Here is a 17,055-nt window from a genome sequence, read left to right on the forward strand (position 1 = left end):
CTAAGCCCACAAGACATTTTATGTAACACTCACCAGTAATAAGCAGCAGGCAATGAAGTATATGAATAAATCCCACACCAGAGCTGAGAGCCAGAAATTAAGGACATAGACTCCTCTCAAAAACTGCATGTGTTTTGCATTACTGACTCTCTCAGTCACTGTCAGAAAGCAAAAGCCACTGACTAAAATGCTTATACCAGTCAACAAATTTAAGGGAATATTGATTCCTGATATTTTTCTACAAAAGAATGAATAAAGAAGGCACATTGGTAAAACAACAAAATGCAAAATACTAATTGCTAACAATAGTTTTGTTTTTTTAATTAAGAACAAGTTCAGATGGGGGAAGAAACGATGTATTTAAAGCATAAAACTCAGAGTAAAAAAAATCATACATACTTTTCTTCATCTTTAACAAGAGTAGTAAATTGAGGCTGAGGCTTATTGGAGACTGTAATGGAAGCATCAGGGCCGGAAAGTGACATAAAAATAATATTGTCTAATACTGCCAATGATAATGATGGTGAATGGTATGCCTCGTTGTTGAACCAAAAAGTAAATTTCTTTTTGTCTCTAGTAACCTCAATGGAAAGTGCAATAATGCATGAGTAAAGGCATTCTTGATGTTCCATCAGGTATTTCTGCAGGTCACCTGGAATGAAGAAACAATAATGGTCATGAACTCAGAATGTAATACACATCACTTACTACTAATATGTTAATTATGTGTTACTACATAGTAATAATAAGACTATTAATATATTATAAGACATTATATTAATTGTATTACTATTATTAATAAGTACTAATATATTAATATAGCACTATATTATATATTTGGAGGAAGAGAACTCAGTAATTTTACTTGGCTGATACATTTTTCCTTTCTGATGTTTCACAGTGCTTCTGACATAACCTTTTACTTCAAGTACTCCATTCTATCACTAATCCACACAAACCTCATATCTTCTAGAAGTTACACTGAGAGAATATAGTCCACCAAGTATCAATTGCCTCAAATTTCCTTTATCTTTCAAAACTTGCGATCTTAAAATTTGTAAAGACTTCTGCTTCTACCTATTTCGTTTACAGAAAACCAAATCCTTAATAGGAAAAACTATAAAGGCTGAATAAAAAAACATAAAATAAATTTGTTTAAAGGAATCATAAAATCTCTGAAGCAACTAAATTTGGAAAAAACTCAAAGAATGAAGGTTAACAATTTATACCACTTTTCTCCTTCACATAGTTGTAGAAACTTAAGCAGAGGTTAAGAGGGTGAAGAGTATAGCAGAAAGTTGAGCAGAAAGGTACATTGGGAAAAACTCTTGATGATGTCAGACTGGGGAAAGATTTTATGAAGAAGACTTCAGTGGCAATTGTAACAATAATAAAAATAAACAAATGGGACTTGATTAAAAAGCTTCTGTACATCTAAGGCCACAAAAACCAAAGCAAATAGAGAATCATTAGAATGGGAAAAGATATTTGCATGTTACCAATCTGACAAAGGGTTGATGACTAGAATCTACAGAAAAATCAAATTAATCAACAAAAAAGGAACAAACAATACCATCTATTGCTGGGCAAAAGACATGAACAGAAGCTTCTCTGAGGAAGACAGATGAATAGATAACCAACGCATGAAAAACTTCTCATTGTCCATAATCATCAGAGAAATGCAAATCCAATCCACCCTGAGATATAAACTAACCCCAAAGAGAATGGCCCACATCACAAAATCCCAAAGTTGCAGATGCTGGCATGGATGCGGAGAGAAGGGAACACTTTTACATTGTTGGTAGGACGACAAACTAATACAACCTCTTTGGATAAAAGACAGAATTTTATTCCAAAGAAATACCCAGGGTAAAAAATGATTCATCACATGTAAGAAAGCCTTCATAAGACTAGCAGTGGATTTCTCAGCAGAAAACTAGCAAGTCAAGAGAGATTAGGATGATACATTCAAAGTACCACACGAAGAACAATAAAAATCTGCCAAAAACTACTATGCCCAGAAAATTATGCCTTAAAAATGAAGTCTTTTCCTCAAACCGAAAAAAACTAAGGAAGTTCATTACCACTATAACTGCCTCACGATAAAAGCTATGAGAATTCTTCAGTTAAAATATAAACACACAAAACAATAATGCAAAAACACATGAAAGCAAAAGTCCCATAAACATATATGATATTTTTGCAATCACATGAAATTATAAATCTCATAAAAATAAAAGTGAATATATGGACAAATATAGAAAACTATAACATGGAAATGGTGGTGTGTAATTATTTTAAACCTACTATAAAAGTTATAGATATTGGCACTTGCCTGGACCCCAGTAAGAGCTGTGTTGCGACCTGCAATCGGGACCCACTGGACCTCCCGGAAGAGCTGTGCTGCAAACGGCAACTTGCCATCAGCACCCGCCTGGACCCCTGTAAAGGCTGCTGCCAGGACCCGTGACCAGTACCTTCCTGGACTTCCATAGGAGCGGTGCTCCAATCCGTGATTGGGGGCACCTGACCAGACCCTGGTAAGAGCTGTGCCACAACCTGCGACAGGCGCCTGCCCGGACTTCGGTACCAGCACCCGCAACCCACAATCAGCAGCCGTCAAGATCCTAGTAAGAGCTGCACTGTGACTGGCGATGGACCTCTGGTAGAGCTGGACCTCTGGTAGAGCTGCGCCTGTGACCTGCTCTCGGCACCCGCCCAGACACTGGTAAGAGCTGTGCCGCGACCTGTGACCCACAACTGCCCGGACTTCCATACAAGTGGCGGCAGAAATTGCGACCTGTGACCCACGCCGGCCAGGTCTCCGCATGCCCTGACCAGAAACTCTGGGAGCCACACAACCCTGTGTTCTCTCTCCTGTACCCTCCCTGCATCTACACCAGCCGGCTCCTCTGGCAAGGGACTTTAGTAGCCGAGTGCCCTCCGGAGCCCTCCTGCCTCTGAGCAGAGCCTTTCTCCTGGCCAGGGACTCCTGGAGCCTTGGCCCTCTGTGCCAAAGTCAGTGGGCACCAGGCACTCCCATAACTGTGTGCACTACCCCCTGCCCTATTGTTGGATCCGGGTGTGTCACACTCCTGGGCTGCTCCCACAACCAGATCTCCCTTGCTGGGGCAGCCCCAGAGGAGCTACACAGGGTCACTCCCTACAAAGATCAAGCAACAATAGAGCGATCCTGCTGGGGTCTAATCTTGGAGAGACACCTCCCCAACTCTGAGGAAGGCCAGAGGCAATGGTGAAAAACAATCAAGAGATGAAATCAATGGATATACTCCGGCAATATGAACAATCAGAGTAGATCAACTCCACCAAGGAACAATAGGGCAGACAGAGAACAAGATTCCATGCACAACTAGCTGAGACATCAGAAATAAAATTCAGAATCTGGATAGTAAATAAGATTGAATTAGAATTCCAAGCAGTAACCCAAAAGATATCTCAAGAATTCAACAATTTCAAAGACCAAATGACCAAAGATTTTGACACATTGAGACAAGAAGTTGCATCCCTCAAAGATCTGAGAAACACAGTAGAATCTCTCAGTAACAGAATGGAGCAAGCAGAAGGAAGAATTTCTGACATTGAAGACAAAGCTTTCGAAGGCTCCCAAACTCTCCAAGAGGAAGAGAAATGAGGAACAAAAACAGATCACTCTCTCACAGAGCTCTGAGATAATCTGAAGAAAATCAATATTCATCTTATTGGGATTCCCGAAAGCGATGAAGTGGATTCACAAGGCACAGAGTCTCTTCTCCATGAGATTATGAAAGAGAATGTTCCACACATGCCAAGAGATTCTGAAATTCAGATAGCAGACAGTTTCAGAGCTCCAGCATGACTCAACCCAAATAAGACATCCCTTGGACACATCATAATCAATTTCACTAAGGTTAATATGAAGGAGAAAATTCTAAAAGCAGCAAGACGAAAGAAAACCATTACCTACAAGGGGAAGAATATTAGAATAACTGCATATCTCTGTGCTGAAACCTTTCATTCTAGAAGAGGATGGTCATTGACTTTTTATCTCCTAAAACAAAATAAAGTTCAACCTAGGATCCTGTAACCCAGCTAAACTAAGTTTCATTTATCACAGAGATTAAATACTTCAATACCACTCACATGTTGAAGAAATATGCCATAACTAAACCAACTCTCCAGGATATTCTCAGACCTATCCTTCATAAAGACCAGCATAATCCTCCACCACAAAAGTAAACCCACCCAGAAAATTTTGATCAAATTCCAACTTCCACAGTCGCAAAAAGATTAAAAATGTCCAGCAGACTCTCGAAAGGCTTATCAATATTCTCAATTAATGTGAATTGTTTAAATTGTCCTCTAAAGCAGCACAGGTTGGCTGACTGGATACAAAAGCTCAGGCCAGATATCTGCTGCATACAAGGATAAATATAGAAAGGCTATATTTCTATAAAAGACAAATTAAAAGACAAATATAAACTCAAGATGAAGGGATGGTCATCTGTACTCCAGGCAAATGGAAAGCAGAATAAAGCAAGCATTGCAATCCTATTCGCAGACACAATAGGCTTTAAACCAACCAAAATAAAGGATAAGGATGGACACTTCATATTTGTTAAAGGTAATACTCAATATAATGAGATTTCAATTATTAATATTTATGCACCCAACCAGAATGCACATCAATTTATAAGAAAAACTCTAACAGACATGAGCAACTTGATTTCTCCCAGTTCCACAGTAGTTGAAGATTTTAACATCCCTTTAGCAGTGCTGGATAGATTCTCCAAAAAGAAGCTAAGCAAAAAAATTTTAGATTTAAATCTAACCACTCAACATATGGACATAACAGACATCTACAGAACATTTCATCCCAACAAAACTGAGTACACATTCTTCTCATCAGCCCACAGAACATAATCCAAAATCGACCACATCCTAGGCCACAAATCTAACTTCAGAAAATTTTAAAAAATAGAAATTATTCCTTGTATCTTTTCAGACCATCAGGGAATAAAAGTTCAACTCAATAACAACAGGAATCTGCATACTCATACAAAAACATGGAAGCTAAATAACCTTATGCTGAAGGATAGATGAGTTATAGATGAGATTAAGAAGAAAATCACTAAATTTTTGGAACAAAACAACAATGAAGACACGAACTATCAGAACCTCTGGGATACTGCAAAGGCAGTCCTAAGAGGGAAATTCATACCACTGCAAGCCTTCCTCAAGAAAACAGAAAGAGAGGAAGTTAACAACTTAAGGGAACATCTCAATCAAGTGGAGAAGGAAGAACATTCCAACCCCAAACCCAGCAGAAGAAAAGAAATAACCAAAATCAGAGCAGAATTAAATGAAATTTAAAACAAAAGAATTATACAACAGATCAATAATTCCAAAAGTTGGTTTTTTGAAAAGATCAATAAAATAGAGAAACCTTTGGCCAACCTAACCAGGAAAAAAAGAGTAAAATCTCTAATTTCATCAATCAGAAATGGTAAAGATGAAATAACAACACACCCCTTAGAAATTCAAAAAATCCTTAACAAATATTACAAGAAACGTTACTCACAGAAATATGAAAACCTGAAGGAAATGAAGCAATACTTGTAATTCTGCCACCTACCAAGACTTAGCCAGAACGAAGTGGAAATGTTGAACAGGCCTATATCAAGTTCTGAAATAGCATCAACAATAGAAAATCTCTCTAAAAAGAAAAGCAGAGGATCAGATGGTTTACGTTAGAATTCTACCAAAACTTTAAAGAAGAACTAGTACTATATTACTAAACCTCTTCCAAAATATAGAAAAAGAAGGAATGCTACCCAACACATTCTATGAAGCAAACATCACCTTAATCCCTAAACCAGGGAAAGACCCAACAAGAAAAGAAAATACAGACCAATATCACTAATGAATATTGATGCAAAAATACTCAATAAGATCCTAACAAACAGAATCCAACAGCACATCAATAAAATTATACACAATGACCAAGTGGGATTTATCCATGCTCTCAGGGCTGGTTCAATATACGTAAATCTATAAAAATAATTCAGCACACAAACAAACTAAAAAATAAAGACCATATGATTCTCTCAATCAATGAAGAAAAAGCTTTTGATAATATCCAGCATCCCTTCATGATCAGAACACATAAGAAAATTGGTATAAAAGGGACATTTCTTAAACTAATAGAGGCCAATCTACAGCAAACCCACAGCCAATATCATATTGAATGGAGTTAAATTGAAATCATTCCCACTTAGATCAGGAACCAGGCAAGGTTTCCCATTGTCTCCGTTGCTCTTTAACATTGTAATGGAAGTTTTAGCCATTGCACTTAGGGAAGAAAAGGCGATCAAGGGTATCCACATAGGGTCAGAAGAGATCAAACTTTCACTCTTCGCAGATGATATAATCATATATCTGGAAAACACTGGGGATTCTACTACAAAACTTTTAGAAGTGATCAAGGTATACAGCAATGTCTCAGGCTAGAAAATCAACACCCATAAATCTGTAGCCTTTATATATACCAACAATAACCAAGCCGAAAAGACATTCAAGGACTCTATTTCTTTCACAGTAGTGCCAAAGAAGATGGCATAAACAAAGGATGTGAAAGATCTCTATAAAGAGAACTATGAAACTTTAAGAAAAGAAATAGCTGAAGATGTTAACAAATGAAAAAACATACCATGCTCATGGCTGGGAAGAAACAACATTGTTAAAATGTCTATACTACCCAAAGCAATATATACTTTTATTGCAATTCCTACTAAAGCTCCATTGTCATGTGTTAAATATCTTGAAAAAATAATACTTCGTTTTTATGGAATCAGAAGAAACCTTGAATAGCCAAAAAATTACGCAGAAATGAAAACAAAGCAGAAGGAATCACGCTACCAGACCTGATACTATACTATAAATCAATAGTGATCAAAACAGCATGGTACTGGCACAAAAACAGAGAAGTAGATGTCTGGAACAGAATAGAGAACCAAGAGATGAATCCAGCTAACTACCATTATTTGATCTTTGAGAAGCCAATTAACAACATTCAGTGGGGAAAAGATTCCCTATTTAACAAATGGTGCTGGGTGAACTGGCTGGCGATCGGTAAAAGACTGAAACTGGACCCAAACCTTTCACCATTAACTAAGATAGACTCTTACTGGATAAAAGATTTAAACTTAAGACATGAAACTATAAAAATACTTGAAGAAAGTTCAGGGAAAGCTCTTGAAGGAATTGGCCTGGGTGAATATTTTATGAGGAGGACTCCCCAGGCAATTGAAGCAGTATCAAAAATACATTCCTGAGACATGATCAAACTAAAAAGCTTCTGCATAGCCAAGAACATAGTAAGCAAAGCATGTAGACAGCCCTCAGAATGGGAGAAAATGTTTGCAGGTTATACTTCTGATAAAGGTTTAATAACCAGTATCCACAGAGAACTCAAACATATTAGCAAGAAAAGAACAAGTGATCCCATTTCAGGCTGGGCAAAGGACTTGAAGAGAAACTTCTCTAAAGAAGACAGACGCACAATCTACAAACATATGAAAAAAAGCTCATCATCCTTAATCATCAGAGAAATGCAAATCAAAACTACTTTGAGATATCACCTAACCCCAGTAAGAGTAGCCCACATAACAAAATCCCAAAACCAGAGATGTTGGCATGGGTGTGGAGAAAAGGGCACACTTCTACACTGCTGGTGGGAATGTACACTAATACCTTCCTTTTGGAAGGATGTTTGGAGAATACTTAGAGATCTAAAAATAGACCTGCCATTCGATCCTACAATTCCTCTACTAGGTATATACCCAGAAGACCAAAAATCACAATATAACAAAGACATCTGTACCAGAATGTTTATTGCAGCCCAATTCAGAATTGCTAAGTCATGGAAGAAGCCCAAGTGCCCATCGACCCATGAATGGACTAGCGAATTGTTGTACATGTATACCATGGAATATTATTCAGCCTTAAAGAAAGATGGAGACTTTACCTCTTTCATGTTTACATGGATGGAGCTGGAACATACTCTTCTTAGCAAAGTGTCTCAAGAATGAAAGAAAATATACCTAATGTCCTCAGCCCTACTATGAAGCTAATTTATAGCTTTCATATGAAGGTGATAACCCAACTATAGCACATGAATATGGGGAAAGGGCCAAGGGAGGGGAAGGGAGTGGGGAGGTTAGGATGGCGGGAGAGTTATGGGTGGGGCCGCACCTATGGTGCATCTTAGAATGAGTACAGGTAAAACCTACTAATTGCAGAATACAAACGTCTACATACAATAACTAAGAAAATGCCATGAAGGCTACATTGAACAGTTTGATGAGAATATTTCAGATTTTATATGAAACCAACACATTGTACCCCTTGATTGCACTAATGTACACAGCTATGATTTAACAATAAAAAAATAAAAATAAAAAAATAGAGAAAAAGAAAGTTATAGATCAAAACATCAAGAATAACACAATAACTAAGAAAATGCCATGAAGGCTACGTTGAACAGTTTGATGAGAATATTTCTGATTGTATATGAAACCAGTACATTGTACCCCTTGATTGCACTAATATACACAGTTATGATTTAACAATAAAAAATAAAAATAAAAAATAGAGAAAAAGAAAGTTATAGATCAAAACATCAAGAATAACTATATCCATGCCAAGTGAAGTGACACATGCCTGTAGTCCTAGCTATTTGGAAGGCTGAAGCAGGAGGATCACCTGAGCTCAGCAGTTTGAGTTCTGCCTGAGCAACACAGCAAGAGCCATCAACTCCTAATAAAAACCTATATCCACAAAAATTAGTCAATGTATACAAAATATTCTGGCTATAAGGACACAAAGTGTGGAGGGGAGGAAAAGTAGAGTCTTTCTATACAATTGAAGTTAAATTGTTATCAACTTAAACTACACAGAGGCTATAAGATATTTTATGTAAATCTTGAGACAGTCACAAAGAAAAAACCTGTAATAGACTCATAATAGATAAAAAATAAAGATAATAGGGAAACTAAATCACTGCAGTTTATCATCAAACAACAAAGACAAATATCAAGGTATGAAGAGTAGTCTTATTAGAAAAAGACACAGTATTATGTCAAATGCTTTTTCTTTGTCTATTGAGAGAATCACATTGTCTTTATTTTTGCTTCTGTTTATGTGGTGAATAACATTTATGAATTTTTGTAAGTTGTGATGAAGCCAACCTGGTCATAATGTATTACTGTTTTATGTTTAGCTAAATTCTATTTGCAAGAATTTTATTATTTTTGCATCAATATTCATTAATGATACTGATCTGTATTTTTGTTTTATTGATAAGTCCTTCCCTAGTTTTGATATTAGGGTGATATTTGCTTCATAGAAGGAGTTGGAGAGGGTTCTTCCCTTCTCAATATTTTGGAATAAGTTCTATAAAATATTTAACAAGCTCTCCTTTGAAGGTTTGGTAAAATTCTGGTGTAAAATTGTCTGCTCCAAAACTTTTTATCTTTTAGAAGTTTATTAATTGTTGTTTCAATTTTGGTGCATGATATTGATCTTTCAAGAGTTTTATTTCTTCCTGGTTAAGTCTAGGTAGGTAGTGTGATTCCAGGAATTGGTCCATTTCCTCCACATTTTCAAATTTCTGGGGAAAGAATTTTTTTGTAGTATTCAGCGATGATCTTTCGTATCTCTGTAGTATCTGTTATTTCCCCTTTTTCATTTCAGATGGAGATTATTGAACATCTGACTTTTTTGTTTCTGGTTAATCTGTCCAAGGGTTTATTAATTTTATGTTTTCAAAGAATCAATTTTTTTGTTTCATTAATCTTCCAAATGAATCTTTTATCAGTAAGGTTGGAAGGTGAGAGTGAGATTCTCATTGGGAGTAATCCCTTCTATAGAAGGACTAATTTCCACAATAAGGGCAATTTAGGAATTACTCCCTTACTTGGCTGCCAGCTATGCCTAGAGTAAAAGTTGCTATTCTGAGGTTTCCCAGGAACACTTGCCTTGAAGAATTCTAGGGAGGTAGAGAGAGGTTGTTGTGATCATGAAATTTGGTTTCTGGCCAAATATTCTGTGAGAAAAAGATCTTTGTGACCCTGACAAGAGTACAATCATTTATGGAAGCAGCTGGTGAGAAAAAGCAGGCCAGAAAGACTACTGATAAAAGATAATAAAACTCTCTTGAAACTGTGAAATTGAGCTGACTCCTGGTCAAACTTCATTCTGCTCTTTTTCTCTCCTTGCTTGCTGATAAGCCTTTCCAATCCCTGGACTGGCCTCCTCTCCTTTTTCTGAACACTTCCCACCCCCTCAAATTCCACATTTTGAATGGAACCAGGAAAAAAAAAAACAGGAATAGCCAATGGAATTCTACAAAATGCAAATAAATTGGGAAGCATCACCTTGCTGGCCTACAGATTATACTACAAGTTACAGTGATCAAAACAACATGGTATTGGCTTAAAAATAGACACATAGATCTATGGAACAGAATTGAGAACCTAGAGGTTAAACCAGTCTTATATCACCATCTGATTGTCAACAAACCAAATAAAAACATACACTGGTAAAAAGAATCCCTATTCAATAAAAGATGCTGGATGAATTGCTTAGCCATGTAAAAACTGAAACAGGACTCACACCTCTCACCACTTATAAAAATTAACTCATGCTGAATAAAAGATTTAAATCTAAGACATGAAATGATAAAAACTCTAGAAGAAAGTACAAGAAAAACTCTTTTGGACATTGGCCTTGGTAAAGAATTTATGAGGAAGACACCAGTAGCAATGTCAGCAACAATAAAAATATTTAAATAGGACTTGATCAAGTTCAAAAGCTCCTGGACAGTTAATATCTGTACATATCTTTTCCCATTCTGAAGGCTGTCTGTTTGCTTTATTTTCTGTGCTCTTGGCTTTGCAGAAGCTTTTTAGTTTGATCGGATCCCAGTAATATAATTTTGGTGTGTTTCAATTGCCAGAAGGGTTCTCCTCATAAGAAATTCTCCCAGGCCAATTTTTTCAAGCATTTCCCCTTCACTCTCTTCTAATATTTTTATAGTTTCATATCTTAAGTTTAGATATTTTATCCAGTGAGAATCAATCTTTGTTAATGATGACAGATAGGGGTCAAGCTTCATTCTTCTATGGGTCTGCAGCCAGTTCACTCAACACCATTTGTTAAATAGGAAACCTTTCCCCCAATTTATGTATTTGACGGGTTTGTCTAAGATCAAATGACTATAAGTGTTTGGGTTCATCTCTTGGTTCTCTATTCTGTTCCATACCTCTACCTTTCTATTTTTGTGCCAGCACCAGGCTGTTTTGATCACTACACATTTGTAGTATAGTCTTAAGTCTGGTAACACGATACCTCCTGATCTGTTTTTATTTCTGAGTAGTGTATTTGCTATTCGAGGTTTTTTCTGATGCCATATAAAATGAAGCACTATTTTTTTCAAGCTCTTTAAAGTATTGTGATGGTGTTTTAATAAGCATTGCATTAAATTTATAGATTGCTTTGGGTAGTATAGACATTTTAATAACGTTGATTCTTCCCACCCATGAGCACAGTATGTTCTTCCATTTGTTAACATCTTCAGCTATTTCTTTTCTCAGAGTTTCATAATTCTCTTTAAAGAGATCTTTCATGTCCTTTGTCAGATAAATTTCCAGATATTTTATCTTCTTTGGCACTATTGTAAAAGAAATAGAGTCCTTGATTATATTTTCAGCTTGACTATTGTTGGCATATAATAAAGCTACTTATTTGCAAGTATTGACCTTGTACCCTGAGATGCTGCTATAATTCCTTGATCACTTGTAAGAGTTTTGTAGTTGAGTCCCTGGGATTTTCCAGATATAGGATCATATCATCTGCAAAGAGTGACAGTTTGACCTCCTCTGATCCCATTTGAATACCCTTGATCCCCTTCTCTTGACTTATTGTGATGACTAGAACTTCCATTAATATGTTGAATAGCAGTGGAGACAATGGACATCTTGCCTAGTTCCAGATCTGAGTGGAAATGTTTTCTATTTTACTCTATTCAGTATGATATTGGCTGTGGGTTTGCAGTATATGGCCTCTATCAGTATCAGAAATGACCCTTATAAGCCTATTTTCTTGAGTGTTCTAATCATGAAAGGGTCCTGGATATTCTCAAAAGCTTTTTCTGCATCAATTGAGAGAATCATGTGGTCTTTGTTATATATATGATTTATTATATTTATGTATTTACATATGTTGAACCAGCCTTGTAACTGTGGAATAAAACCAACTTGGCAATGTGTATAATTCTTTTGATGTACTGTTGAACTCTGTTTGCTAGGATCTTATTGAATATTTTTCATCAATATTCATTAATGATATTAGTCTATAGTTTTCTTTTTTGTTGGGTCTTTTCCTGGTTTGGGCATGAGGGTGATATTTGCTTCATAGAATGTGTTGGGGAGTATTCCTTCTTTTTCTACATTTTGGAAAAGGTTATGTAATATAGGTACTAGTTCCTCTCTGAAGGTTTGGTAGAATTTTGACGTGAAGCCATCTGGTCCCAGACATTTCTTTTTTGGGAGATTTCGTATTGTTGATGCTATTTCAGTGCTTGATATAGGTCTATTCGGCGTTTGTAATTCTTTCTGGCTGAGTATTTTGTTGATGATCTTTACATTTGTGTTCATCAAAGATATTGGCCTAGAGCTTGTTTTGTTCCATCTTTGGTTTTGGTATCAGGGTGATGCAGACAATGAATTTGGGAGTATTCTCTTCTTAATTTTTTGGAACAGTTTAAGTATGATTGCCTTTACTTATGTAAATGTTTAGTCAAATTAAGCAGTGACAAGATCAGGTCCTGGGCTTTTCTTTGATGAAAGACTTTTCATCACTACTTTTATTTCATTACTTATGGTTTATGTTTTTTTTTCTGGTTTAATCCTGGTAGCTTGTATGTATGTAGGAATTTATCCCTTTCTTCTTAGATTTTCCAATTTATGAACATATAGTTGCTCATGATAGTCTCTAATGATCCTTTGAATTTCTGTAGTATTAGTGGTAATGCCTCCATTTTCATCTCTGATTTGACTTATTTTGGTCTTCTCTATTTTTTTCTTAGCTAATCTGGGATAAGGTTTGTTCATTTTGTTTATCTTTTCAAAAACAAATTTTTAATTTCATTGATTCTTTGTATTATTTAGGTGTCAAATTCATCTATTTGGGTTCTGATATTTATTGTTTTATTCTTCTAATTTTGGGTTTCAATGCTCTTGATTTTCTAGTGTTTTAACATGCTTCAATAAGTTGTTTATAATCTTTTCTATTTTTCACATATAGGTACTTGTTCCTATACATTGTCTTCTTTGTACTGTTTTCCCATATCCCATAGGATTTGATATGTTGTATTATCATTTTCATTTGTTTCCAGACATTTTAAAATTTCCTTCCTGGTTTCTACATTGACCACATATCATGTGCTTGTATAGTTTCTCACGTTCCTTTTATTATTGATTTCTAGTTTAACTTTATTTTGATTAAAAAATTCTAGATATTTAATTTTGAAAAAATTTTTAAAGACTTCTTTTTTGACCTTCATATGGTCTCTCTTTGAGAATTATCTATGAATTAAGGAGAAGAATGTGTATTCCTCAGCTGCTTGATGAAACATTCTGTAATTATGTATGAAGTGTATTTGTTCTATAGTATAGATTAAGCCCCATGTTTCTTTGTTGGCTTTCTGTCTGTATGATCTACTAAAAGTAGGGTGTTAAAGTCCCCAACAATTATTTTATTGGGGTCTACTACTGTCTTTATCTCTGATAATATTTGCTTTATATATCTGGGTGGTGCATATGTTTTAGAAAAAATTTCATATGTTGAAATGTTCTTGTTGAATTGACCTTTTTATTATTATCATGACAATCTTTCTTTCTTTTTACAGTTTTTGTCTTAAAGCTAATTGAATTTATCTGATCATAGTATAGTTAAACTTGCTCTTTTTTGGTTCCCATTTGCATAGAATATCTTTTATAATCCCTTTATTTTTCATCTACATGTGTTTATGTATGTGAAGTGTGTTTATTGTAGGCAACATATAGTTGAGTGTGGATTTCCAATTTTATTCATTCAATCTCTGCGTTTCTTTGGATACAAGAGTTTTGTCCATTTACATTCAATGTTATTATTGATAGGTAAGAATTTACTACTTCTACACTATTATTTAATTTCTGGGGGTGGTGGAGATCCTTTCTTTCTTACTTCCTTTCTGTCTTCCTTTGTTAAAAGTCATTTTTCTTTAGATATGTGTTTTAATTACTTCCTTTTCTTTTGTTTTTGCTTTTGTTCTAGGTTTTCTGATTTGAAATTACCACAAGGCCACTTATTTCAAGGCTATGACAACTTAACTTTGCTTACAAACAAAAATTACAAACAAGCCCAGATATCAAAAAGAAATTCTACACTTTACATTCATTTTCCTGTACTTTTAAAACACTTTTTGTAGTTTCCAGATTATATATTACAAATTTCTCAGAAAGTTGTTGTAGTTGTTATTTTTGATAGGTTTGCCTTTTTGTCTTCCTACTTTGGATACAAGTAGTTTATACACCACAATTCTAGCAATAGAGTGTTGTGTGTTTGTTTACTGACTACTGTACTTGACTTTTATACCTTCAGATGATTTCTTATTATTCAAGAACATTCTTTCCTTCCAAACTGAAGAACTTCTTTTAGTATTTCTTGGAGCACACATGTGGTGTTGATAAAATCCTTCAGCTTTTGTTTGTTCGAGATACTCTTCATTTGTCCTTCTTGTTTGAAGAACATTTTTTGCAAGATATAATATTCTAGGGTTAATGTTAGTTACCTTCAGCACTTTTAATGTGTCATGCCTCTCTCTGCTGAACTCTAAGGTTTCTACTGAGAAGTCTACAGCCAGATGTAGTGGAGCTCCTTTATGTCTTGTCTTGTCTCGTCTTGTCTCATCTTGTCTCCTCTCCTCTGCTCTCCTTTTCTTCTCTCTTCTCTCTCCGCTATCTCCTTCCTCTATTAAATGTATTGAGGTAGTCTTGTTTAGGTTAAATCTGGTTGTTGTCCTATGAACTTATGTCTGAATGTTGCTATCTTTCTCTAGGTTTGGAAAGTTCTGTTTGATTATTTCTTTAAAGACAATTTCTACCTTAAATTCTCTCCCTACCTCTTTTAAAGACAATGAATCTCATATTTGCTCTTTTCATTTTTTATAATTATATGCATATTTCATTCTTTTGTATTCTTTTTCCTTTCCTGACTATGTACTTTCAAATAGCCTGTCTTCAATATTGTTAATGCTTTTTTCCTTTTTTTTTTTTTTTGGTTTTTAAACAGTGCGTTTATTTTCTTTTATGATTATTAAATCATAGCTGTGTACATTAATACAATCATGGGGGACCCTACACTACTTTTATATACTATTTGAAAATATGTCACACTGGTTAACATAGCCTTCCTGGCATTTTCTTAGTTATTGTGTTAAGACATTTATATTCTACATTTAGTAAGTTTCACATGCACCCTTGTAAGATGCACCGTAGGTGTGATCCCAGCACTCACCATACCTCTGCCTATCCTCCCTTCTCCCCTCCTTCTCCCCCTTTCCCATATTCTTAGGTTTCATAGTAGGGCTGAGGACATTGGATACTTTTGCTTCCATCCTTGAGATATTTTACTAAGAAGAATATGTTCCAGCTCCATCCATGTAAACATGAAAGAGGTAAAGTCTCCATCTTTCTTTAAGGCTGCATAATATTCCATGGTGTACACATACCACAATTTATTAATCCATTTGTGAATGGATGGGCATTTGGGCTTTTTCCATGACTTAGCAATTATGAATTGGGCTGCAATAAACATTCTGGTACAAATATCTTTGTTATAATGTGATTTTTGGTCTTCTGGCTATATACCTAGTAGAGGAATTGCAGAATCAAATAACAAGTCTATTTTAGATCCCTAAGTGATCTCCAAATATATTTTCAAAAGGGATGTATTAATTTGCATTCCCACCAGCAGTGCAGAAGTGTTCCCTTTTCTCCACATCCATGCCAACATCTCTGGTTATGGATTTTGTGATGTGAGCTAATCTTACTGGAGTTAGATGATATCTTAAAGTGGTTTCGATCTGCATTTCTCTGATGATTAAGAAAGATGAGCATTTTTTCATGTGCCTGTAGGCCGTGCACCTGTCTTCTTCAGAGAAGTTTCTCTTCAAGTCCCTTGCCCAGCCTGTGATGGGATCATTTGTTCTTTTCTTTGTAGTACATTTGCGTTCTCTGTGAATTCTGGTTATTAGTGTTCTTGGCTGTGCAGAGGCTTTTTAGTTTAGTCAGGTCCCAGTGGTGTATTTTTGAAGCTGCTTCAATTGCCTGGGGGTCCTCCACATAAAATATTCGCCCAGACCGATTTCTTCAAGAGTTTCCCTGCACTTTCTTCTAGTATTTTTATAGTTTCATGTCTTAAGTTTAAACCTTTAATCCAGTGAGAGTCTACTATCTTAGTTAATGGTGAAAGATGTGGGTCCAGTTTCAGTCTTCTACAGGTCGCCAGCCAGTTCACCCAGCACCATTTGTTAAATAGGGAATCTTTTCCCCACTGAATGTTTTTAATTGGCTTGTCAAAGATCAAATAACAGTAAGTAGCTGGGTTCATCTCTTGGTTCTCTATTCTGTTCCATACATCTAACTCTCTGTTTTTGTGTCAGTACCAGGATGTTTTGATCACTATCAATTTATAGTAGAGTCTGAGGTCTGGCAGTGTGATTCCTCCTACTTTGTTTTTATTTCTGAGTAATGTCTTAGCTATTTGAGTTTTTTTCTGATTCCATATAAAACTATTATTTTTTCAAGATCTTTAAAGTATGACAGTGGAGCTTTAATAGGGATTGCATTAAAATTGTATATTGCTTAGGGTAGTATGGACATTTTAACAATGTTGATTCTTTCCAGCCATGAGCATGGTATATTTTTCCATTTGTTAACATTTTAGGCTATTTCC

At 35.5% G+C, this 17,055-nt stretch overlaps 1 protein-coding gene across 1 annotated transcript in view; it reads right to left on the bottom strand.

Moving 5' to 3' along the window:
- Positions 1-389: 389 nt before the first annotated feature.
- LOC128562026 (phospholipid-transporting ATPase ABCA3-like) overlaps positions 390-17,055 on the bottom strand; it is a 119,277-nt gene continuing 102,611 nt past the window's right edge. Inside the window, exon 12 of the mRNA XM_053556641.1 lies at positions 390-652. Within this exon, the coding sequence (XP_053412616.1) occupies positions 390-652 (263 nt within the window). The remainder of the gene's footprint in view (positions 653-17,055) is intronic.

The sequence above is a fragment of the Nycticebus coucang genome, chromosome 12 (genome assembly GCF_027406575.1).
Source record: "Nycticebus coucang isolate mNycCou1 chromosome 12, mNycCou1.pri, whole genome shotgun sequence".
Taxonomy (NCBI): Eukaryota; Metazoa; Chordata; class Mammalia; order Primates; family Lorisidae; genus Nycticebus; species Nycticebus coucang.